Below are 24,544 nucleotides of genomic sequence, written 5' to 3'. Positions count from 1 at the left end.
GACAAATGACCCCCTCATCGCGGGTGGTGAATTATGCTCCCCAATTTCAATTTTCTTTTTATTTTTTTAAATTATATTGACATCTTTGTTCTTATTCTAAGATCGTAATCTTATTTAGATGATTGGTTTAGATCACATCAACATTACTTATAAATTTATTTGATATATTCTAAAATTAGAATATATTTATATACAAATTTTATCTATCTTTAAAAAATATAATTTATTATATAAATATACACACTATATATATGGAGAAAGGGAAGAGAGAAAGAGGGGGGAAGTATAAGTCATAAATTCCACCTCGCAGTCTAATTGCTACATAAATAATTTTCATTTCAATGAAATTTTTGTAATTTTTTTAACAATTAGAAGTATTCGTAATCATGTTAATTTTTTTCTTTTTTTATAAAAAAAAAAAAAAGCAACTGTAATTTACGCTGATTTTTTGTATTAAATATTACACAATTACATACGAAATTTAAACTCTACTTTCCATAGAGAATTAGCAAAATTTGAGTTTTGATCATTTTCCAACCAATTTCAAAGATAAGACGATATTTGTAGTTTCAAGTTGGAATCGTTTTATCTGAATATATGTTTATTTAACAAGTACCTTTATTAATTTAATCACTATTTTGAACTATTATTGTTTATCTCAATTGAGCTTTTACAAATCTAGTAACTTATTGTATTATAGATCACGTGGAATGTACGTGTTCCGTACAGGTATAACAATAACATGCCAAATCATAGAAGATCAAAGCTATGAATCAAAAGTTCAAAGAATATCACGTAAAATCTACTAAATTCAGGTCAATTTTTGGACATCAGCTACTGCACTTTCTGTTGTTTTACAGTCATAACTGCAGTTCCAGTTTTGCAACATACATAAAATTTTCGAGAACTACAGCCACACAGCTCGTATTTCTCCTCAAATTATGTATTGTTTACCTATCCAAGTTCTATTCAGTCTCCAACTGCATCACATCAGTTCAGCAGTCTAAACAAAGCCTCTTTCGGTAAATTTGTTGGCTACAAATTTGAAAGGCTATAACCACAGCCATCAAAGTTTTTGAACTGCTATGCAGGACGTCTCACCACTTAGTCATCATTAGCCTTGCTCTTCTTTGCCTCTAAATCAGTGGGTACTGGACCGTAGAGACACATACGTACCTTGCCTTCGAGCAATGGTTGATGAAAATAACTTCTATACAAGTCCCAAAACTCATCCCTGTCAAATAGGTGCCAAGAAAAAAGTTACAACTGCAAAATGGCATCTTTATACAGCAATCAAGCTGTTAGAATAGGCGAAGTTTGCCAAAACCTCGTTCACATTCAGAAGGAACAGGCAGGTCAAATATCTAAGATCTTAACTTGAAAGTGCATGCCAAAGAAGTGCAAGATTCTGCTTATTCCAACTCTGACTTAAATCTGGATTGAGTGATGAAATTATGTGATGAAGTATATGATCTCTAACTCAAACAATCAACGAGAAGACTTGTCGAAGTCATCTTCATAAGTTGCAAATTGTATCAATTAATGCAGCAAAACAAGGATCCCGTGTAAAGAAAATCATGCAGAATCAGGCTTACCTAATAAGATTACATAGCTTTTGGATCAGATTTAGTCTACATAATTACTGGGAATTCCAAAAGATTACCCTATAGCCTGCTTTTTGAAGTCGGAATATGCATATGGCCTTTTTCTAAAGCGTGAAGCATTTCAGTTAAATGTATGGTAGAAGGGCTTAAGCAACAATCATAGAAGCCCTTCGACTTTGATCGCACCCATATGCTCTGTACTATCTCACAATCATCTCTCTACAAGGATGAGGAATTCCTCATATGGAGTCACAGAGGGTGTCATAATTACGCTCTCACAAGCCAACCCTGTGAGACACAGTCAAACTATGAATTCCTAATCCACTGGCCCACATCCATGTTATTCATGTACGGCTCTGATATAATTATTGTTCACAGGCTGTCAATGACCCTGGTTGTATATGCATATGGTCTTTTTCTAAAGCGTGAAGCATTTCAGTTAAATGTATGGCAGAAGGGCTTAAGCAGCAATCATAGAAGCCCTTCTGACTTTGATCGCACCCATATGCTCTGCACTATCTCACAATTGGGCACTGCTGCGGCTGCAGTCAAGCATGTCACATTTTAAGGTTGCTGCAGGATGTCCTCTAATTGTAATTGAAATTTGTCCAATAAACAGTTATAAAGGCTGGAAAGGTTATAAAGGTTAATAAAGTAAGAAAAATAGACGAACAAGAAGAATGGGTAATATAATCAGTTTAACTCTCATTAGAGCTGAAGTAAAATCTTAGAATCTCTCTTAGAAGGAACTTAACGGACCATTAAAATGGCACATACAGTACTTGGATTCATCTAAAACGGGATGCTGATGAAAGGTTTCCTTCTTGCCTAGAAAGTTGACTTAGTAATTAATTCTTAACTGATTTTGAACCCAAAAAAAGACCAACACTATAATCTGATCAAAATAAAACAAATCACTTACAATTAGAATATTTACCTAATATCTCCTAGTTACCAAAATATCCTTGAACTTGTTAACAATGTTTAGTTGATATTTGGTATTTACAAGTCTTCTTTGCTTTCTTCTTCTAGCATAAACATTTGGAGTTGCAATCCAGCAAATGGTGATTCAGAGACCACCAAATTGCAGATGCAACTTCTCACAGTCCCAAGAGGTGCCTTTCACCATTTTAGGCTTGAAAACTTATTGCCAAATCACAAATTGTTGCTGTTCAGCAATAGATTTCACAGAGAGGCGCTTGACATGTTGTGCAAAGATTTTTGTTGCTAACATTATCTCTACATAATACTAACTAGAAAGCTCAATATCTGTGAAGCAGCATTAGATAGAAAAAATCTGAAACTAATGAAAAGGAAGCCAAACCTGACTTGAGGAAGAGTGAACAAGGAATAGCCTTTGACATCTGTGTGCATGTCGAGCACAATTACGGCTAATCGAGACAGACCCAGTGCCTCAATATCGATTAATTTCTTAATCCTGAAACAGGTTGTTGCGCTCATTTAAAACAAAGAAAAATATTGGCTAAACAAGTAATGAAGACCAATATCTGGCTTTTGAGCTTGTCTTAAGTTAAAACTTGTAAAGATAATACCTGAAAAACTTTTTATATATCTTCACTTCAGAATTTAAATACAGAAAGTAAATACAATACTTTAGGCCGAAATTATCAAGGCTAAAGCAAATGCATAACTCGAGTACTTCAAAGTTGTTCTGTAATTCGACCAAGAATGCTCTCTCAACTTATAAGCAGTATAAAGAACCAAATTTAATTGAAATGCAAGCCACAGTGAAGATTCTATTAGTTACAAAGAGGAAGGAGAAAAAGGGAGGTAGTGATGTGTATCATAATTTGAACATGAATGGTGCACTGCCCACCTGCTTGGTGTTCCACTAGCGATATTAACACGATTCTTTAAAATAGACACCTGGAGAGAGCACAGATTAAATCAAAGATGAGTAGATGAGACCAACATGCAAGGGGAGAGATGATAAGTGCCAAGAAAATTGATTTAGTGACATTTATATAAGATAAAATAATGAGGCAAGTGCATGCATACATTGTTCCTTTAGCAAAATATATTTTGTTTATTTACTGAAGGTAAACTAAGAAAATAAGGAAATAGTTAGATACATTAAGATAATTCCTATACTAATTTTAACCTAGTGGTTTGTACAATATAATTTCCACCTAGCAGGAGAAAAATCACCATATTCATGAAACAATATGTGATCAAATTTAGATCAGCACAAAACTATGCAATATCATTTGTTGACAAGATGGAATCTATAAGAGGTTAGCTAATATGTATTCCTTTAGATCTCAAACCATAATATACATCTTAGTTGAGAAACCTCCCAAAAATCTGAAAGTTCTCCGGGAATGAGAGTGCATTTAATATAAGTACATGTTGCTTTTACAAATCAATAATTTAGCTTGCTTTAATAAACTTCTTCAGTAACCTTCACAAAAGTACTATACCAACCCCTATTTTATCCAAAGAGCTAACATTGGTTCATCAATCACTTGCACAAGTTTTAAAGAACAATGTGGGGCATGGAAAACATGAAGTTTTTCCCTGAAAGGCTCATCAAGATTACATTGATATTATTAACAAAAGCGTTCTTTCATAACATCCAGCCAAAGCCACTCAACAACAATGTTCCCCAAAATCAGACTGGTAGTTGAACTAAAAAATTTACTAGGTGACTAGTCCAACTGGTTCGATGGATTGTAAAAAACCAATTGGCCTGGACATTATATGTATGCAATATATACTATGTGCTATATTATATTTTAGGAAGAGTATATATGCAGGCATATGAAATTATATGGATGACATATATATAACTAAGTGGAATTTATAACTTCACTGAATCAATTACACCAGCATCCAAGCATCGTATTTTCTTATATACGCTCTTTCGAATTTTAGGCTTTTTAGCTAAGTCAGAAAATTTCTAGTAAATCAATAGACTTGATTTAGTTGCTTAGCATAATTTACACTGCATAGCTGTTACAAGATATGAGCAACCAAAATTGATGCACTTAACTATCTCAAACATACCAACTCAATCTGAACTCAAAAGATTCATGAGATTCAGTACCTGCTCCTCAATCTTCATATGCTTGGAGAATAGCTTTGCAGCATGGCATTCTTTTGTCAAAGACCGCAGTTCCCTGAGAGCAAAATATGCAGCTCAATCCCAGTACAAGAGAAACTATATATAAATAAACAGAACATAATTATATTATATTGCTTGGGGATAAATAATAAACATTCATTCACACGAGTAAAACGCAGAATTATGTCCTTCAACTATAAGGCCTGGTATAGCAAACGAAAGCTCAAAGAACTGAAAGCACCAACCTGAGAAGTTCCAATGATCTTAATGCTGATGAAGATATTACAAGAAGTGCAGGACATCCAGGATCAATTTGCCCCTCCTTAAGATGTTTTTCAAACAGCACTTGTTTCCACGATGATCCAAAAACAACCTTCATATTCTCATCCAAGTTGCCAGTAATATTTTCTGCTGGACCCTGCAGCTCAGCAATGCATGTTTCTGCTAATTTGCATAATTGTGTCAGCGGGAAATTCTACTTCCAGGAAACCAGCAACAAATTCACAAAATGCAAACTTCACTGACAATGGAAATCAATCAGCATCTTTTAGAATGCATGCATTGCATCAAAGTACTGTCTTCTGCAAGATATTAACCAAATTTTACGCAGACAGAACTCACAAATCCGCATCACTCCCACAACAACGAACCAAGTGTAAGAGTGGAAAAGACCCTTTTGCAGTCCAAGTTAAGGCAGAACACAAATTCTACCCAGACCGAACTCACAAAGCTACATCATTCCCAATCAAGTAACCCAACGACCACCCTTTTGCATTTCAAGTTAATGCAGAACATGAATGAACTCAAGCACAAACTAAATATGGTACAGACAAATGTTATTACTCATCGTGTGTTCTCTAGACTTTTCTCATAGTAAGCACCATTATTCAAATTTACTAGCCTCAAGACTCATCGAAATTATCAGAACTTAGCATCGAACCATCAGATTTGGAGCATCACCTATAATGCTCCATAACTTTGTAAAATTCACATTATACCTATATGAGCGCAGTATCACTCTAGTAAAGCATTTTCCTTGTTCTTGGCTCCCTAATCCAATAACTCAAATACTCAAAGATATCATTGCTAGAACTAAGTGACGGTTAGATTACTGAAACAAAACATGTCGAACCAAGGAGTACAGAAGAACACAAGGACATCTTTTTCTTTACATATATTCTTTTTTTCTCATGTGTTGTGACAAATGCCAATACTCAAAAGAAGCAACTCTTTTCTCTTGGCTGTTTTTAAAGTTAGCTTACACCTAAATTCATATTTCTTCAATCCTTTTTAAGCTTAAATTACAAAGAACAAGCAACAGATACTGATAATACATATTCTATTAGTTTCGGTTCAGGTGATAATAGGTGTAAAAAACATAATGCAAATTCAAAATAACAAATGCCCACCAATATATCATAAGAGCAGCTAAAATTCAGACATCACACCTAAATGGAAGACAGGAAAAGAGGGAAAGCACAGATTTGACAGAGAAACAGGCCATAAAAAACGACACAAAAACTATCAGATAACATATTTCTGGAACTTAATCCATTTATTCCAAGAAACTGAAAACAATATGCAACACGACACATAAATTACAGTTTTGAAAAAAGTGAGAGAGCAACAAAATGAAAGAACCACCTTTGAGGGAATCGAGTTCGAGGGACGAAAGCTGAACCCCGTTGGCAGATTGATACTGGTTGACAAAAAAACTGAGCTGCTGAGAAGCAGTTGCGCGTTGGACGACGTTTTTTCCCCTTTGGGCCGGGGTTTTTGCTGCTGCTTTTCCAGTTTCGTTCTTCTTTTCATTGCTTTTGACCTTATTGTTACTGGGCTTTTTCTTCTTGTCCTTGGTTTTGTTCTTACGTATAGAATTCTTCGGCCGCAGCTTCTGTTGCTTCTTGGAAGCGGCGGCGGCTCCGGCATTGGCGGTGGCCGCGCCCATCGATGTGGAGGTTCTGGTGGTTGTATTAACAACTAGGTTTGTCTGACTGAGTGCTCAGGTTTTAGTTTGGGAATAAGGCCCGTCGACTTGGGGTTCCCATGATAAGCCCGCTTGGGTGGCTCACATGCCCTCCTTTCCCATATTTCTAAATATACTTAAATGTAATAAATTTTGAATTATTTAAAAGTGATTATATTTTATTTTATTATAATTAATATATATTTTTTCCAATTAAGAAAATCTTAATTAAACTTAAAATACAAAAAAAAAAAATTTAAAAAAAAAAGAGATCCTTTGAACTAAATATGGTCTAATTATTTAATTGTATGAATAAGTATTGTATTTATTCACTTCCGACCATCTTTACTTTGAGTTATTAGTTGGAATATTCCATTTAATCACCTCTAAATTTTCATTTGTTTTATTTTGAATCGACCCGGTATTGATAACTAAAGCCCGCTGCTATAACTGATTATGGTTGAATTATAATTATAAAATTATTTATACCATTTAAATCCCATCACACCAAGTAAAAAGAGGCCTAGGAGATAAATATTACGGTTCTGCAAAGCACATTTAACCCTAGAGTATATTAAATATAGTCCATTTTTTATGTATATTTGTATTGATAAAGTAGCAAAAAATAACTAATGTTAAGTGCACTCTAGACTACAATTTGGGATTAAGAGGTGGACTGATTTATATTTTTCTCATAGTGTTTAGAGATAGAGAGAGAAAAATAAAAATAAATATATATATGTTAGAAATATATTTGTGTCTTTTCGGATTTATTTTTTGAGATAACTTAAAATATGTGTTGTATGTTTGGTTTTATTTACTGGGAGATAAAATTTACTGTTTATTGTCAAATTATATCTTTTTATGTGTATTTATATTCGTGTATATATATATATATACTATTTTATTTATAGGTGAGTTGAATTGTATATATTGTTTAAAGGTATATATTAGACAATCCCATGCAGTTATAAAAACTTAAGAGTAGGAAAATTACTATCAAACAAAAATAAGTTATTTAAAAATATTTTAGTAAAAACACATATTGGCAACAAGAGTTCATTATTTCAAGGCTCATTTTAATAAATATTATACATGTAAATTAATTGCACCATGATAGTAAACCAATTAACGTAACATTTTTCTATTAGAAAATTCAAAATTAATAATAAAAAAAGATTTTTCGACAATTTTTTACTAATCTAAGAGCAGCATAAGACCACTTTTCTTTTTCTACAAAATCTGCATCCAAAAACCTCGAAACGACGTTCTTAATTTCATAACACAACCATAAATTTGATACCAATTTCAACTTTACATACATTATCTTTTTTCTTATGTGCTCTAACATAAAGTTCATTAATTACTTTGGTCTTGTCGGTCTATGTAATGTCGTCTACAAGATTGTGCAGTTACCCTACGTGGGTTGGTAAGGTGAGTTGGTAGGGATGACGTGTTTTTCTTGCCATGTAAGCACAGACTATGCCAAGTTGTTGAAATTTGGAGAATCCTCAAAATTGGGGGGTCCGTCACGTGTGCATCATGTGCTAGATTTTGGCTAAATTAGGATTTTTTTTTTTATTTTTTTGGTCCTTATATTGCCATATTTCAAGAATTATTATCCCAATTCACTATTTTTTATTGAATTTGAACCTAAATTACTGCCGCCCCTAAGAAACTGGATTAGAACTATATTTTCTTCAAAATATAAACAAGACCTTATAATATTATCAATAAGTCACCAAAGTTGATGATAAATTGTTAATAATTTTAAATTTTTAAATTTAAGCAATTTAAAAAAGAGATTACAAATAAAAAATATACTTTTTATCTTATTTTTATTAGAGCAAAATGCAGACAGCTCAAACGTATGGGGTCATTTGCAATTTATCCTTGACCTTTCTACCAAATTTTTCGATTTTGTCGCACTTTGTACTTTTCGAGAATAGTGATGAAATATTCTATCCGCATGCGTACACGCATTCAAGGGCGATTTTGAGTTCGATAAAATTGTAAGGTCAAATGCAGACAACCCCGATGAATGGGATAGTTTGCACTTTGCACCCCAATTTTTTACAAAATAAAAAATAAATAAACTAAACAATTAGAAAAACAAATAAACAAGTAGGGATTGAAAAGCTTGAGAAACAAAGTGCAAATTTACCTTTTTTATTAATAAATTGCTAAACGTTTATTTTAGGCGTTTTTAAATAGTCCCCAAATATGTACAACTTTAATTAACAAGAAAAATAACGACTTGAGCTTAAAGGTATGTTGGGGCCCCGGCGATACCGCGGGGTTGCCCATGTTCGCTAGTTCTCTCTTTCCTCTTCAGCACTTTTCCCCAATTGTTCTTCCCCTTTTCCCTCTCCTTAATTTCTCAAATTCATCTTCCCAAGTAATCATTGACTTCATCTCTTTGATACCTTTACTGATGCAATGCCCTCTGCCCAGAGATGATACAGAACAGTAGCATCTCAGGAGGCTAAGCATTATAGTTTGGCCCGATTAAACATAAACAAAATACCTAAATTTGAGCATGGCTGCAACTCCAGCATATCCTTTGTCTCTGGGCTTAGTCGCTGTGTTCCAGTTGGTGTTTTTCTTGTTTTTCCTGTCATCAATCGCCGCTGCAGATGACGTTTCACGAGCAGCTCCTAGCGGTGAATCTGCCGCCTGCAGAAACGACTTCCGATTGGTACACTGTTCTACCTTCGTCCTGAAATGATATTATTTCTCTATTTAATTTTTATCTGGTTTTGTGCTTCTCTTGGCTGGATCGTTGTTGATTACATTGGCATTATTTCCATTCTCTGCATAGTTTATGTTTTGTTTTTGTTTTTTTTTTTAAATTATTATTTTATTAGTATGTAATTGAAGAATAACCGAATTGTAAAGCATTGAGGTTTCTTTAGGCTTGAGAAAGTCGCACTTTTTTTGTAAACTTTGGTAAGAAATTTAGGTTCTTACTGTTTAGCGCATGTAATGTGCTTGCTCGCTCGGTTGTCTTGTGCCATAATTGTTTTGTGTCAATACATGTATGTAGAAATTACTCGAGGGGGTCGAATGATATGCTATAAGAACTTGTTTTAACTCTTTTCTGTTTCTTAATTTTCTAAGGTCAATGATTTTGTTATGGCTTCTAAGGAGCTGAATTGTTGCTAAATAAATAAATTACTGATCATTGCCATACTGCTGATAGGACTAAAACAGAAAAGGAATTCCACTCGTTAAGAATATGCTAATTTCTTTTGTTTTGCTTGTCCAGGTTAAGGTCAAGAGGTGGGTGAATGGTCTTGAAAAGAAGCCAATAGGTGGGTTAACAGCGGATTTTGGCTCTATATTGCCCGCTGATGCTAAACAAGGTCACAGATTCCCTGTTACATTTTCAAAACCCTTAAATAGCTGCTCACCCTCTTCTTTCAAGGTACTTTTTTGCTTGTCAAGCGTATCCGGTTACATTGTTATACATTCTGTGGTTCTTAGTCCTTAGGGGTTTTGTTTGCATCAACTACTCTGTACTCTATAACTCTCAGTGAAGAAATAAGTAATATTATCTGGTTGAGTATTGGTAACCTTCCACAGCAAACCTTGAAAATTGAACTTGATTTTTGACCAAGCCCCGTAATGAGTTTACTTACAGGCATCTGATGAACAGGTTGGTTGATCTGGTCGTATAGTTCATGGTACCCAGTCTTAGTGTCAGCATTAATAGAAGTTCTAATGTACTGGGTGTGTAGAAAAAGGGCCAAGAGATTGAGCACTATCTGCAGCTATAGCAAAAGGCATTAAGATATTATGTACCTTTTATTGGTCATCTAATGTGCTCAACTGACTCGGGGGATTACACTAGTTCTAAGATATGCATGGTTTACTTATTGCTGCTATTCCAGTTATAATAGCATATAGCAGGTGTATTCTGATTTCGACCAATCTATGCCCAAGAGGTCTTATTATGGTATAGATCATGAGTTACAGCCATTAAAAGAATCTATTATGAATTATGAAATAGAAAGTACAAGGATCCTGTTTTCTGCCCCTAGTTCTGGATTATCTTTTTTTTGCTTCCTTTTATTCAGTTCTTGTTTCTTCATCCAATGGAAAGATTGGTGGAACAGATAAGATGAACAGTGGCTGGGTTGGATTGTAATCGAGATTTATTTTTTGAACTACTAAAAGATGAATGGTGAAAAAGTGAACAGCCTCAGCCAGAACAAGTAAATTAGAAACTTTAACATGTACTATCTGAAAATTTGGAACTGTAAGACTACACTTGCAGAAGACAATTATTGAGTTTCGTGGCTCCTTGCAATTCAGTTCTGTGCCATTCTGATTTTACACAGTTGTATTGATGATTGAGGCTTCTTTTTTTTTGGGAATTTTTTGGTTTAAATTCAATTTTTTGGGCTCGTACGGAAGTGTAACATAAACATTAGAAGTGTGCCCAGAAGTTTATTTTTCTTATTGGCTCTCTGTGGAGGAAGTTATGTTAATATTCAAAGATAAAACTGAATTAGGCCCCAATCTTCACCTGTCGATAATGCTTTTGTCAGCGTAACTATGAATCAGGCATAGTAAATGCCAGAATTTTTTAAGTTCAATTAAAAATTGTACTTGGAGTTGGATGAGCAATCCTTGCATGCCTAGTTGTTTGAAACACGGAGTTTATTTTCCTAACCTGTTAGCATCTGCTGTTGAAGCTTAGGGGATCAAACTTAACTCATTAGGAGCCACCACATTATTTTCTCTCCATTATCATCATTAGTTTTTCAAGCACAATGGACAGTCTTCTCTATTCTCTTGTAGCTCACAGGGTCTATTGCATTGGCTGTACGAGGTGATTGCATCTTTACAACTAAGGCCGAAGTTGCACAAGCGGGGGGAGCAGCAGGATTGGTGGTGATAAATGACGAGGAAGGTAGCTCTAGTTCTGCTAGCATATGTTATGCAATATCTTATAGCTGCCATTGTTTAATGCCTCATGTATTGATCCAATGCATCTAATTTTGGTCTTTAAATACCGCCTACTTGAATGTTTACAGGTCTTGTGCAGATGGGTTGTGGGAATGATACTAATTTGAACATTACAATTCCTGTTATCACCATTTCTAAGTCAGGAGGGGAGGAATTAAAGAAATCCATGGATGGCGGGGCAAAAGGTGAGTCCTCTCTATGTAATTTGGTGAAACTAGTTTACTTGAAATTCATATGTTAATATTTGTCTGTGATTGTTCTCGCATTGCTGTTTTGAGATCAAAGTCTTTGGCACTAGTCTCTCTTTTTTGTTTTGTTGGATGGCCTTTGTTTGAGCGGTTTTGGTAATTTGTTCTGTTTTGTTTATTAAACAATGTATTCATACTTTATATTTGTGGCTTGTGATGCTTTCAAGTTCAATTGGCATCAGCTTTCCTTATATGTCCTATCCAGAATTCTCCAATTCATTAACACATTTGACCTTTTGGTTATAGTTTAGACATTCAGAGCCTTAAAGGATAAATGACAGATCTAATTGGCTGAACCTGTCCCTATTGCAACTTCTTTCTGTGAATGGTTCTTTTTGAGACTCATTCTCTTTCTCTATTCTCTCACATGAAGAAATTGAATTAGGTGTCTGGCTGGCTAGAATAAAAGCTGAAGAAAGATGAGCATTGGGCTGTTGCATGTGAATCTGTAAACTAGTAATATATTGATCATTGGAATGGACATTTTTCCACATTACACCATTGGCAAGAGATTTGTCATCTAGTCTACCTGAACAGGAAATAGAATACCTTTTGCCAGAAAAAAAATGCTGTCAATTTCTTATGCTTTATAAACAAACCACAATATGAGATGCTTTATCTATCTGGCAACAGGCAGGAAAGCTTCCAGTCATGTTTGCTATTGTTACTCATATAAGTTTTTCACCAGATATTTTGACATTCTGCAAAATTATTGTGCATATGATGGTGTCTGTGTATATTGTTCAAATATGATTCATTGATAAACTCACAGGCTAAGACCTATGTTTTCTGGTGTAGTGGAACTACTGTTATATTCTCCAGATCGACCAATTTTAGACTACTCAGTGATAATTTTGTGGCTGATGGCTGTTGGGACGATAGTTTCTGCTTCACTTTGGTCAGAAATCACTGGATCAGAGCAAACTGATGAACGCTATAACCAATTGTCACGAAAGGTTCCATGAATAACATATTTTATGTTTGTGTTTCCTGTTCAATAAGATTCCTACCATAAAGCAGTTCTCTAGTTTCATTGTTAATTAGGTCATTATGTTAGTTGTTTGTTTTATATTAACTTTATATCCAGAATAAGCCTATTAAGACTATTACAGTTTCTAATTTGTGTGTTACTTTATTTGTTATGGGTAACATTATGCTCAGAAATTGGAGGTCCATTTCTTTTTCCCTTTGATAAATGTAGAGCTGCATTAATTGTTCTGTTTTTTCCATGTTAGGAATATGATGCACTAGTGAAAGATGAGGAAGAGAAGGAAATCCTCCATATTAATGCGAAAAGTGCTATAATTTTTGTTATAACGGCATCAACTTTTCTGCTGCTCCTGTACTTCTTTATGTCATCTTGGTTCATCTGGTTGCTGATCATACTTTTCTGCATTGGCGGTGTTGAGGTAAATGTGCATTCCAATTACTTGTTCACTTTGAGATAATGATAATCTAGTTGCATACAATCATTAATCATAATTTGATTTGATTGAGCCCTCACGAGATGATTGCAGGCCTTTAGCTTGAGCAGACCAAGAAGGTAAAAGAAAAAAGATTTGAGTATAGACATGCTTGTTTGTACTAAACTGAGAGTCTGAGTCTAAAAGTAATTAAATGAGGCCATTGATACCCTTTTGCTTAGTTATTTTTCTGTATTTATGCATCACTTCATGAGAATGTAAGTTTTATACCCTATTTATTCTTACCCTTGTAAACTGCATTGACTGGTAAGTCGAAAATTAATCTTTTGCAGTGTACAATTGGACAACTGAAGAAAATGCTAAAGACAGTTTCATATGTTTTATACTGATCAATTTTTCTTCCAGTTTCATGTCTTTGTTTTAGTTTTTGTGTGTTTGTGTTCCCAACTTGGCACTTGCTACTGAAAAATTAATCACTGTAATGAGCCTTCTCTACCTAATTCGCTATGTTTTAATCTGGAACTTAATTTCTCTGGTTGCCAAGAATTTGCAATGGAGATAAAAAGGTTGAACTTTTCCTTCGAATACTTCAAGTTGAGAAGAACAAAAGGGAATTGAATAGTAACTTGGGTGTTGCATCCTTCATGTGTACATATGTATTTTATGTCCTGATGAAGGACAACCTCTGCAAACAAGAATAGATTTTATCAAATTATGTGAAGAGAATATGACTCTGGTGCCTCAAGAATTTCCCATATAGAGATTTAAAAATGAATTGTTTGGTCAGGTCGCAACGTTTGTGGGATTCCCAAAGTTACTGATTGAAAGTTGATTGTGAGGAGTCCAAGAGTAACAGATTAATCTTCAAAAGGATTTCATTGTATCATTTAAACATGAATAATGAGGAACCCACTGGAAGTTTGTCTGTTGTTTGGAAACTATGATACATTTCCACCCCAGGATTTTGTTAGAAGTGGATCTCATAAAGTTATGGAAGAGTGTTGGCGTTGAAAATCGTGCCTTAGCTCTACTCTGATTTTCACTTCTTGCCTGTTCCATAAGCCTTTTCTTTTTCCTGTCTTGTCCTTCTGAACAAACCGTATCATAGGATCACGTTCAAATGATTATACAAAAACAAAATCTCAGGCAACTTGTCAAGTGTTGTTTCTTCCAATAAGTGTCTTATTTTGATCCGTCCATGACTTGCTTGTAACAAGCATAGCATCTCTGGGAAATGTCTTAGCAGTTTGTTAGATTTATTCTTGATATTGGTCAATCTTTTTATTTTAGTTTGCATGCTTATGGTGACCCCTTGCATTTGTCTCTGAAAATTTTGACATACCTTTACATAGGAACAAATACTAGGCCCTACTTACTCATTCTTTTTGACTATCAGGGAATGCATAATTGTATTGTTTCATTGGTCTTAAGGTATGCTTTACTTGTGTTCCTGAAATGTGTATTGCTATATCATACATTGTTTTCATGTAACCATTACCTATTTGCTCTTGTTTCTTGAGCAGCAAATACAAGCGTTGTGGGCAGAAGACAGTGGATCTGCCAATTATAGGGGAGATTTCCATTCTCTCTTTAGTTGTCTTGATACTCTGTCTGGTTTTTGCCATTGTTTGGGCAGCTGAGCGGAAGTCATCATACTCTTGGGTCGGACAAGACATTCTTGTAAGCTATCACATAGACCTAGCCGCCCTTCATTACTGTTCTGAATTATGCATCTGACATAAACAAATATTCTTCCATCACAAAGCGAATGGCCTCCTTGATCTTTCAATCGAGTTTCTCTTGATAATTCATGACTGATTCAGTAAATTTTGTACTCTAGCTTTTCTTATAGTTTTCTTATAATGTCTATTTTCTATGAAAAAGAGAAGATATTGATACTTGACAGGAAGTTTTTGATTTTAATATATCTAACATTTAGTATGCAATTACCAATGATGAGATGATATCAATGTAGTCACATTCTTTATTATGTTAGGTCAATGTTTACTACATGCATGTTGGCTGCTGAATGCATTTCTGCATTGTGATGTACATATGAATCCTCAATTTCTAGATTTTCAATTGTATGCACTTGCAATTTCTCTGTTATCATGTGACTGCCTCTGAACTTGTTATGTATTGATGTTTTTGGGATGTTGGGGTTGTCTTGTCTGGTCTGCTTCTGACTCTTGGATTCTTCTGCAAGTACTTTGGCCCCTTGAACTATCTGGTTGTGTTGTATCACTTGCATTTATGTACCCTTCTGACATTTTTATCAACATTTCTGACCCGATGCAACATCAATGTTTTGCAAAATGTATTTCTGAATATTGTCTGTGGATGTCAGGGCATTTGTATGATGATAACCGTCTTGCAGTTGGCTCAATTACCAAACATAAAGGTATGTGTATAAACCATATCTGATGACTTGATTGCTAATGTCTATTTTCATCTGATTACTTTTGTTGTATTTTAGGTTGCGACAGTACTTCTATGTTGCGCATTCTTATATGACATCTTCTGGGTTTTCCTATCTCCATTTATATTCCACGACAGTGTTATGATTGCAGTAAGTTTATGACTGGTCATCTCTCTCTTTTCTTTCATGTAATGATCCTATTAATTTGCACATGGAAGCCTTCCTTCTATCATGCTTTGCGTTCCAGAGGCGCTTTCATTTTCCGGATGCTGCTAGCCTCGAAAATTACATCCTTATTAAAATTTTCAGTTGATACTGGTTTAGACCTTCTTTTCTCTGTTTAAAATATAATATTATTTCGATACTTTGTATAATATTTTATATATATTGAGTTTTCTTCCATGTTTCGAGAATGACTCCTACCCGAAATATATCAATCAAGAAGAAAGCAGTAGGCAACTCCTCCTGGTGCATGTGGTGGAGATTTGAAAAATGTCTATGCCTAAAGTGAAACATCGTATCCTCTTCTTCTTCCTAACTAGTGGTTGATGTTTGTGAATCGCTAGTGATGAATCTGGAGCAAGCCATAGATAGATAGTGTTGCTGTTCATTAGCAAATGTTCAGCTAGTGTGTGTGTGGGTATACTGATGTAGGTAGGATGCATTAACAAGGTAGCAACCTTTTAAAATTACATTTTCTGGAAGTTTCTCTTTCAGTCTAATTCTCTTCAGTCTACAATATTATCAAGAGACTGAAGGGTCCATTATTTTGGGTGAGGTAGTGGTAGTCTTGAACTCAACTCTAAGATCTAGACATGCCAAAACTTAAGTAATAAACTAAATGATGAGTCCATTGGTATATAATGCTGCAGCATTTGCAGTCTTGTTCATGATCATAATCACCTGATGTCCCATCTCTCCTTAATTTTGCTTCACTTTATCGTTTAGCATGTTTTTGCAACTCTAACTGATGCTGCTAGGTGTTCAGAAATTTGAAGAACTTGGGGTTGAAACTATCAAGGTCAAATTTGGTGTTGGAATTTCCTTCTGGATGCCAATGGTCAACTGGCTAAAAAATAAAAAAGAATAATTGAAGGGAATTAGTATATCTACTACTTAGAAGTCATGTCATAGGGTGTACCTGTTGTTGGTTTATTTTTGTCGCAATGGTTATACATCAACTTTTTTCTGCCCATGAAAGGTTTTAAAAAGTTGATATGTCAAGATCATATGCTTTCTTTCCTATGAATCTTTTGCATAGTTTACATTGTCTTCCCGGAAACTGAAGTTCTTTGTTTCAGTAGAATAGACTTGTATGATCTTAAATGATTAAATTTGGGAAAGCGTCATTGGCATTACTCTTGTATATTAATTTTAAATTAGCTTTGTCAGCTTGATCTTTTCCCTTGCCATTAGGTTGCCGAGGGTGATAAAAGCGGTGGAGAATCAATCCCCATGCTTCTGAGAGTTCCTCGACTTGCTGATCCTTATTACGGTTATAACATGATAGGCTTTGGGGATATTCTATTCCCGGGTTTGCTGGTGTCCTTTGCTTTTAGGTATTTTCTTGGAAACCTTCATTCCTTCAATGATCTATTGATGAACAATGATAATATCATAGGAGTAATATTTCCGTTTGTATTTCTGTTTGTTGTTTCATATATATTACTGATACTTAGTTCAATATTTTTCCCTGTTTTAGTTTTCGAATCCATTCACAAACTGCATGTCATTGATTCATTGATGGAAACTTTAACAGAAAAATCCTTGTACTAGTATGATGGATATACATCTGAGCCAGGAGACGAATAAATGTGTCATGATTAAATGGTTTATGCTGTTTTACTTGACTATCAAGACCCTTTTTTCGGTGTGTGTTTCAGATTTGACAAAGCCAATAAGAAGACAGTACTACATGGATACTTTCTTTGGTTGACGATTGGCTATGGAGTTGGTGAGTATATTAGCTGCACATTTGAGTGTTCTGTTGTATATATCTTTGCCTCCAATCATTTTGAACAGTATCCAGTTTACAGTGACCTGGATCGACACGCAGACCGTTTGACTAAATCTGTTAACTTTTTAAATAGTCTTGGAGTGTTCTATGTGTATTTGTTAGTTTATTATTAAATCTGTATTGTTTATGAATAAGAATGATGTTTTTACCCAAAGTCAGGGGTCAAGACAATGTTCAAAAATCTAATGGTAACTGTCTAAATCGGGATATCAAACCTCTTATGTTAAATCACCCAGAACTTAATAATGTTATGCAAAGGTATAGACTGTGGCTAGTTCTATGAAGGAGTATCATATATTGACCATTTTTTACAACTGAAAAGCTGTCTAGAGGTGGTAAGTCAACATTAATTTCTGGTTGGCAAAATTGCAATAACGGGGTTGTTTAATTTCTGGAATCCTTTCGACTTAACAAAGCCTCTTATCTTATGAATAGACCAGGCCTGCCTACATTACTCCTCTCTTTCCACTCCGCCCAATCAAGGGTCAATCTAAAGTTAAACCACTGCTGCAGATCCTTTAGGTCTACATGAAGTTAGGCAGGTGGGCTGTTTACTGTTAGGCTTACCATTTCATTGGTCGCCACCATTTTTGCGTCGAACTTTTCTGGGAAAATTTTCTTCAAAAAGGTGCTACCTAACCAACTTATGAGTATCCTCATTTGTTACCTTAGCCTTCTTCTGTTTCTTACATCTCTACCTTGAGGTTCTTAGCTCATCTACATTCAGCTGACGTTAATTTTGGTGAGTCCCACTCTATCTATTTGTATCATAGCACTTTTCCCTTTTAGGAACTTGACAACTTCTTCAGATGTTGGAGGCACTCATGGACTCAAGTAGCTTTGCTGCTTTGAATAGTCTCGTCTTAACTTCATGCACTTTATGTAAATTGATCATAAATATAAACTGCATCTTATAAGTCTGTGTGTGATGGCAGCATGGACCGTAGAACTGCCCAACATATGTCAGCTTTATTTTGGCTAGTTCTCACTTCAAAGCTCTCTGGGTGATACATTTGACAAGATTTCTATAATAGTCTCCTCGATCAAGATAATACCAACTGCAATGAATATGTATCCATGGGCCTTATTGGATTGTGTATTAATATTCCAAACTCAAGATTAAGCAACTGCAACGAAATATGAAACTTAAACAAAAATGAATTCCTTAGCATATTTCCCCATATGGATTTGTAAGCCTCTGAATGCACACATGATAATGCAACAACTGAAATGTTAGACATTGTGTGCAAACCAATGTTTTCACAGCCCCACTTGTGTATTGCCCAAGTTATAGCGTCTTATGAGTATTTTTAACCATGTCTTTTTCTGTCCAATATTAAGGCTTCATATGTTTGCTGCAGGCCTACTTTTTACGTACTTAGGGCTGTACTTGATGGATGGGCATGGTCAACCCGCCCTCCTCTATCTAGTACCATGTACTCTAGGTATGAATTTGTTTCCACTATTTGATCAATCAGAGAAGCTGTTTCCTTTTTCTATGTCCCCCCTGAGTTTTAATATGTGTTTTGCAAATCTCAGGAACTTGTGTCGTGTTGGGTTATATAAGGGGGGAGCTGAAACAACTTTGGAGCTATGGCACTGACTCAACAGAACTCACTGCTCCTTCTGGAGAAGCTTGATGCATGACTAAATTTACCAGCATTGACCCTAGATACAGCCATGGATTTTTAGGCTTTTATATTGATGGTGATCATGGAAGCTTTGTTCTGCACTTTGCATATATAAGACTATAAAGTATATATTGTTCCTACAGGCAGTTGTATATGCACATCTGTTTTCTCATATTAATATCTTTCTCACTGTTTTCTTCACATCTAATCCCTATCACATCAATGCACTTTGGCTATAATGTTGATATTTGTTCCCATTGTACTTTTATCGATGCAAACAGATTTGGTTTAGCACAAGGGATCATTGTATCCTGGAGTGGAGATTGAGGTCTATCTCGACATTTGTACATTGAAATGATTAAACTTTTGGGGCGATTATTTGATATGGGAAGCATATATCATTGGTTGGCCATCTATCCTGGTCCAGAACTAGAAAAGTTGGTTTATGCATGTAGATTTGCAGGTAGTGATCGTGTCCCTCCACTGTGACATGTTCCAAACTCCAGGCTATCTATCAGATTGCATTTCCAGTCATGCTTTGTTTTGCTAAATGTCGATGATCTACTTTTCTGTTAATTCTTAATGTTGCGTGTGAATTCAAATCCATATTAACAAATTATTGGATAATTTTCAATTCTTGATCTTATACCCTTCATGATCAGTTTAAATTTATCTTTCCAATTATTATGAAGGATTTTAAAATTGTCACTTAAAGTTTCTATAATTCTAAGATCATAACAGTTTGAATTATAAATCGAGATGCAATCTGAAGTCCTCAGAGTCGGACACAAGCAGCCTCAATTAGTACTATACCAAGAACAGATTTTATGGTAGCAAGATAAGCTTACTGCAAACACCTTTATTTTCACCATCTGCTTATATGCTACTAAATGCTTCGCATTTGAAACAGAAGGGGAACACTGAAATCCCTACAACACATCTTACTCTGAGTCAAATATGAAAACTAATCAAGCAAGGCCTTGTTTGTTGGTGAGAAGGGCAGACACAAAATCATCCATTGCTCTATGCGAAGACCCCTTTAGGCTTCCTTCTTCACTCAAAGCTGCTCTTATCAACTCCCCAATTTCACCTGCTTTTTTCTTCATCTCCTCTGCTTTATGTCCTCCACCCATAACTCTTTCTATCACTTCCCTCACTTCCTCCCTGCTAATGCTACTCTCTACTCCCCTAGTTATTTCCACACACACCCCCATTTCCTCCACCAGCATCTTTGCATTATACCCCTGCTCTGCCGCCAATGGCCACCCAATGATCGGCACGCCTTGGCTCAAACTCTCCATGATCGAATTCCATCCGCAATGACTCAAGAATGCAGCTGTTGATTTGTGGCAAAGAATCTCCAACTGCGGTGCCCATCCATGCACCACTAATCCTTGATTGTTACTTCCCATTCTTTCCTCAAAGCCTGGAGGCAGCCATTCGGATTTGAACTCACCCCTCAAGTTGAAACCAAAGGGAGGCCTAATCACCCAAACGAATGGCTTTTTACTATCCTCCAACCCCATTGCCAGCGCCATCATCTGGGAGGGGCTGATGGTGTTCTGGGAACCGAAAGATATGTAAAGAACAGACTTCTCTCCGTGCAAGTCCAGCCACTCCAGGCATTTCTCTGGAGAAATTCCGGGCTCTCTGCCTGTGTGCTGGCCAATAACACGAGATGATTTTAGACTCAACATGCATGGTGGGAGAAGTGGGCCAATGCACCAAACTGGCAGCTTTGTGTATCTCCTGAGAACATCCAATCCAAAGGGTTCAATCTCCTCAACCGTGTTGCACAACCACCCAAAGGACTTCAATGAGTGCCCAATCTGAGGCTGGAAGAATATCGACCAGTAATCTGTCCCATCTGCAACTCTCAGAAAATGATGAAGATGGGTGATATGGAAAGTACAGGAATCAGGAAATCCTGGCAGGTTGAACTCATCCTTGTCCCTGCCACGATGGGGAAGGTGTTGCCATAAAGACACATAGGCGGCGGTGCCGTAGGCGCCGCCGGTGGTGAAGGTGATATTGACGGTGCCACAAGATTTGGCAACTTCACTAGCCCATCCCATGAACACATCCGAGATTATGCAGAGTGGGGGGCTGCCATCTCTTACTGATATATCTTGAATCAGCCCTCGAAAAGGGAGTTCCAGAGAGGTTGAGGAGTGGAAGAGATTTGCTATTTGGCTGAGGGGCAATGCCTCTGTGTTCTCAGTGTTGGGTGGGAGGCCATAGTCACAACTGTTGAATGGCAGCTCGAATAAGTGGATCTGGGAGCTTGTCGAGTTCTTGGAAATAGTAGTGCTGAGGTAGCGGAGATTGAAAGGGGTGGTGGCTATGGTGATCTTGAAGCCATACCTTCGTTGGATTTGGTTAGCCAATGCCAAGAACGGGATCAGATGGCCTTGCGCCATGAACGGCAGCATCACTATGTGCTCCTCCTTCCTACTTTCCATTTTCTTTCCTTACCTTCTTCCGACAGTTCCGAGTCTTTTATTCAGTGTGTGTGTGTGAAAAGCAAGAGGAACGAAAACAAAACCGTGGGGCCAGGCATCGTCTGCTGCCAAGAACTAACGGCCAACATTGCTTTGGAAAACTCAGCTGGGGCTGGTCCTTTTCTGGACAGAGTCATATGTTGTAGTTATAGCACCCCTGAGATAAATGAGGTTATATTCATGTTATGTGTGTTGTATATGAATTCACTTTAACATTATAGTTTAATTTAATTTTGAAGAAAAAAAAATGATAATTACTCGTTACTGTGACAACAATTTTGTACGTAATGACGGCTAGTTTGACCCTCCTTTATCCCATCTTATTTTCACGACAAATTTTAGTTTGGTTCCAACTCATTTCGAACCTGAACTAATCATATAACAAATGCATTTCAGGAAAAATGACCAATCACATAACAAATGTTATTTATTATATCCGTGACAATAACGGCCATAGATGGGGCTTTTTCCAGACCCACTCCAATCCTATAACGGTTAGTAATTATGGCCTAAATATTTTAAATGAAGAAATTAAAAATATTCAAATTTTAAAAAAAAAAGAAGTTATAGAAAGTTGGTGGAAGTTGAAAAGAGAAAATTCCTCTTTTAAGGTCACATTTATGTTTGGTCTCTTTTTCTTTGTTTTGTTTTTTATGTTTCCCCATTCACTAACTTCTACACCTCCTCCACCTATCTACAACTTATCAAACTTATTTTCTAAATAGTTATTTATTTTTATTTTTTTTCTTCCACTCTAACTATTCTCTTTTAAAATTACTAGCAGTTGTGGCATGCAATTCTTGCTAGCCAAGAAATTAAATATAAATTTATTTTAATTATAAACAAAAATAAAGTTATTCTTTTGAATTTTAGTGCGTATATTTTCAATTAGAACTCGTTTATTACATAACATGGCTTCATGTTAAAGAAATATCCCGAATTGCACGTGGAATATAAGGTTGATAAATAACTCACAACATAAAGAAGAATTTTACATAAGAAAATATTAATGAACAAAAAAACCACATTATTATTATTCAATGTAAAAGTACTCAAAAATAAAACAAAAAAAAAATATAGAAGATAAATATATATGTAATTCTTTGTTTTTGCTTTGGTGCTTGGGCAGCCTTATTACCAAACATTTTATAATTTGCAATTCAAAGAGAATTGTAACAATTTTATTCATAAATGAAATCCAAAAGAAAAAAATGAACTTCTGTTAAAACTTGTTTACAATGTGGATAGTAGTGAGAAATATGTAAAAAAGTTGGATAACTTGGCATTCAATAATACATGCATCATAAAAGACAACTTTAGGGAGCATATTTTCTAAAGGGTATTGTCGTACAATACAACAATGTTCAATATGTGATTTTTTTCTCGACAGACCAAGGGATACGTCATAATCGATAAAGCGCATAAGAACTAATAGAGGGAGGTAATGTAACGTTCAGTATTATCTACTGAACGTCCTCTAAGATAAGGAAAGCTAGCGAGTCAGTCATCCGATCCGTCTGCTCAAATCACTGTAGATTGCGCTCTCGCCATATATCATAAACACAAGAGGCCAACAACCTTGATCCTCCTCTTTATCAGCTGCTTATGAAATTGTATCAAGAATTAATTTTCTCTGGTAACAAAATACGATCTAAATATATACTTGTTAAATCTACTCTCCCTCACATAATTATCAAATACCTTGAGTCTACTCTCCCTCACATAATTATCAAATACCTTGAGTTGAAATTTCATTAGTTTAAGACTATAAAAACCCGCTTCTTGTTCTTGGTTTTCTTCTTCTTCTAGCGATTCTTGATCACAGTGGGAAAGAGCGTCTCCTCAACCAGAATAAATGGTCGAGAGTGGTTGTGAGGGAAAAAATATAATTATAAAATTATTTACAAAATACTTGAATTACTATCATAGATAATTTTTTTAAAAAAGAATAAAATGAATTAAAGGGTAAAAAGGGACAATAAAAAATTGATACGATCAAAGGGTTCTCTTTTATAATAGTATAAACTTATTTTTTCATATAACTGATATAAAAATATTAGTAAGTCAACTATATTGAATATCTCCCATCAATGAGGAGCTTAATTTTTGGGACATTAAAGATCAAACCAAGCAATTACAGGATAACGTATGAGATTATGGCCACATCCAGGCGATTAGGGCATTAAAGAGGAACTCGCAAAATGATCATTTTACCCCCTCACAAGAATTTCCATCTATATACGCATCAAAAAAGACAAGAGATAAAAGAGTAAAGACTCATCATTTACCTTAGTTAGTGACTTAGTATAAAAAGGAGCTCTCTTCCTAGCATAAAGGGGGAATCATTTTTTGGGAACAAATACATTGTTCTAGGCAAGATTCTTCAGTGTTAGGAGCTCTGGGTTGCGCAGATCATTTGTTACACTCGAATAAAATAATAATTTTCATATATTCTTATTGATTATTCGTCAATATTTACATAAATTGTTAGTTGAGTAATGTCATAATCATTTTAATATTATACTTTTCCATAAATAATATTTAATTATTTTATTTTTTTTATGCACATGCATTTAAATATATCAGATACAACTTGTTCTATTATTATTGAAGAGAGGCTTCTGATATCCTGAAAAATGGTGGTATAACACTCTCATCGCTTAAAGTTTAGTGTA

General features: G+C 35.3%; 3 protein-coding genes across 3 annotated transcripts; 1 reads left to right on the top strand and 2 right to left on the bottom strand.

Moving 5' to 3' along the window:
* Positions 774-6,760, bottom strand: LOC105158691 (protein CMSS1). The gene is made up of 6 exons (XM_011075529.2): positions 6,334-6,760; positions 4,935-5,130; positions 4,672-4,744; positions 3,442-3,491; positions 2,929-3,042; positions 774-1,234 (listed from the first exon to the last, which is right to left on the bottom strand). The coding sequence occupies exons 1-6, from the start codon at positions 6,635-6,637 to the stop codon at positions 1,105-1,107; spliced, it is 867 nt and encodes a 288-aa protein (XP_011073831.1). The 5' UTR covers positions 6,638-6,760; the 3' UTR covers positions 774-1,104.
* LOC105158690 (signal peptide peptidase-like 3) lies at positions 8,922-19,607 on the top strand. Its single transcript, XM_011075528.2, has 14 exons — positions 8,922-9,353; positions 9,924-10,082; positions 11,462-11,573; positions 11,698-11,814; positions 12,676-12,833; positions 13,113-13,286; positions 14,698-14,732; positions 14,825-14,981; positions 15,649-15,702; positions 15,778-15,870; positions 17,137-17,279; positions 17,604-17,674; positions 19,099-19,182; positions 19,277-19,607. The coding sequence occupies exons 1-14, from the start codon at positions 9,195-9,197 to the stop codon at positions 19,375-19,377; spliced, it is 1,617 nt and encodes a 538-aa protein (XP_011073830.1). The 5' UTR covers positions 8,922-9,194; the 3' UTR covers positions 19,378-19,607.
* LOC105158689 (UDP-glycosyltransferase 92A1-like) lies at positions 20,213-22,019 on the bottom strand. The gene has a single exon (XM_011075527.2). It carries the CDS (start codon positions 21,828-21,830, stop codon positions 20,337-20,339), a length of 1,494 nt encoding a protein of 497 aa, XP_011073829.1. The 5' UTR covers positions 21,831-22,019; the 3' UTR covers positions 20,213-20,336.

The sequence above is a fragment of the Sesamum indicum genome, linkage group LG3 (assembly GCF_000512975.1).
Source record: "Sesamum indicum cultivar Zhongzhi No. 13 linkage group LG3, S_indicum_v1.0, whole genome shotgun sequence".
NCBI lineage: Eukaryota > Viridiplantae > Streptophyta > Magnoliopsida > Lamiales > Pedaliaceae > Sesamum > Sesamum indicum.
The sequence above is the reverse complement of the archived record's forward strand: the minus strand, read 5'-3'. Positions and strand labels throughout refer to the sequence as shown.

What these genes read in the sequence shown, in the direction of transcription:
- LOC105158691 (XM_011075529.2), bottom strand. Translation starts at nt 6,637, where the DNA reads ATGGGCGCGGCCACCGCCAATGCCGGAGCCGCCGCCGCTTCCAAGAAG. An exon ending in CGAACTCGATTCCCTCAAAG is followed by an intron (nt 5,131 to 6,333) that starts GTGGTTCTTTCA and finishes GCAAATTAGCAG; the next exon opens with AAACATGCATTGCTGAGCTG. An exon ending in ATATGAAGATTGAGGAGCAG is followed by an intron (nt 3,492 to 4,671) that starts GTACTGAATCTC and finishes TGCTCTCTCCAG; the next exon opens with GTGTCTATTTTAAAGAATCG.
- LOC105158690 (XM_011075528.2), top strand. Translation starts at nt 9,195, where the DNA reads ATGGCTGCAACTCCAGCATATCCTTTGTCTCTGGGCTTAGTCGCTGTG. An exon ending in ACGACAGTGTTATGATTGCA is followed by an intron (nt 15,871 to 17,136) that starts GTAAGTTTATGA and finishes CCTTGCCATTAG; the next exon opens with GTTGCCGAGGGTGATAAAAG. An exon ending in GACGATTGGCTATGGAGTTG is followed by an intron (nt 17,675 to 19,098) that starts GTGAGTATATTA and finishes TGTTTGCTGCAG; the next exon opens with GCCTACTTTTTACGTACTTA.
- LOC105158689 (XM_011075527.2), bottom strand. Translation starts at nt 21,830, where the DNA reads ATGGAAAGTAGGAAGGAGGAGCACATAGTGATGCTGCCGTTCATGGCG.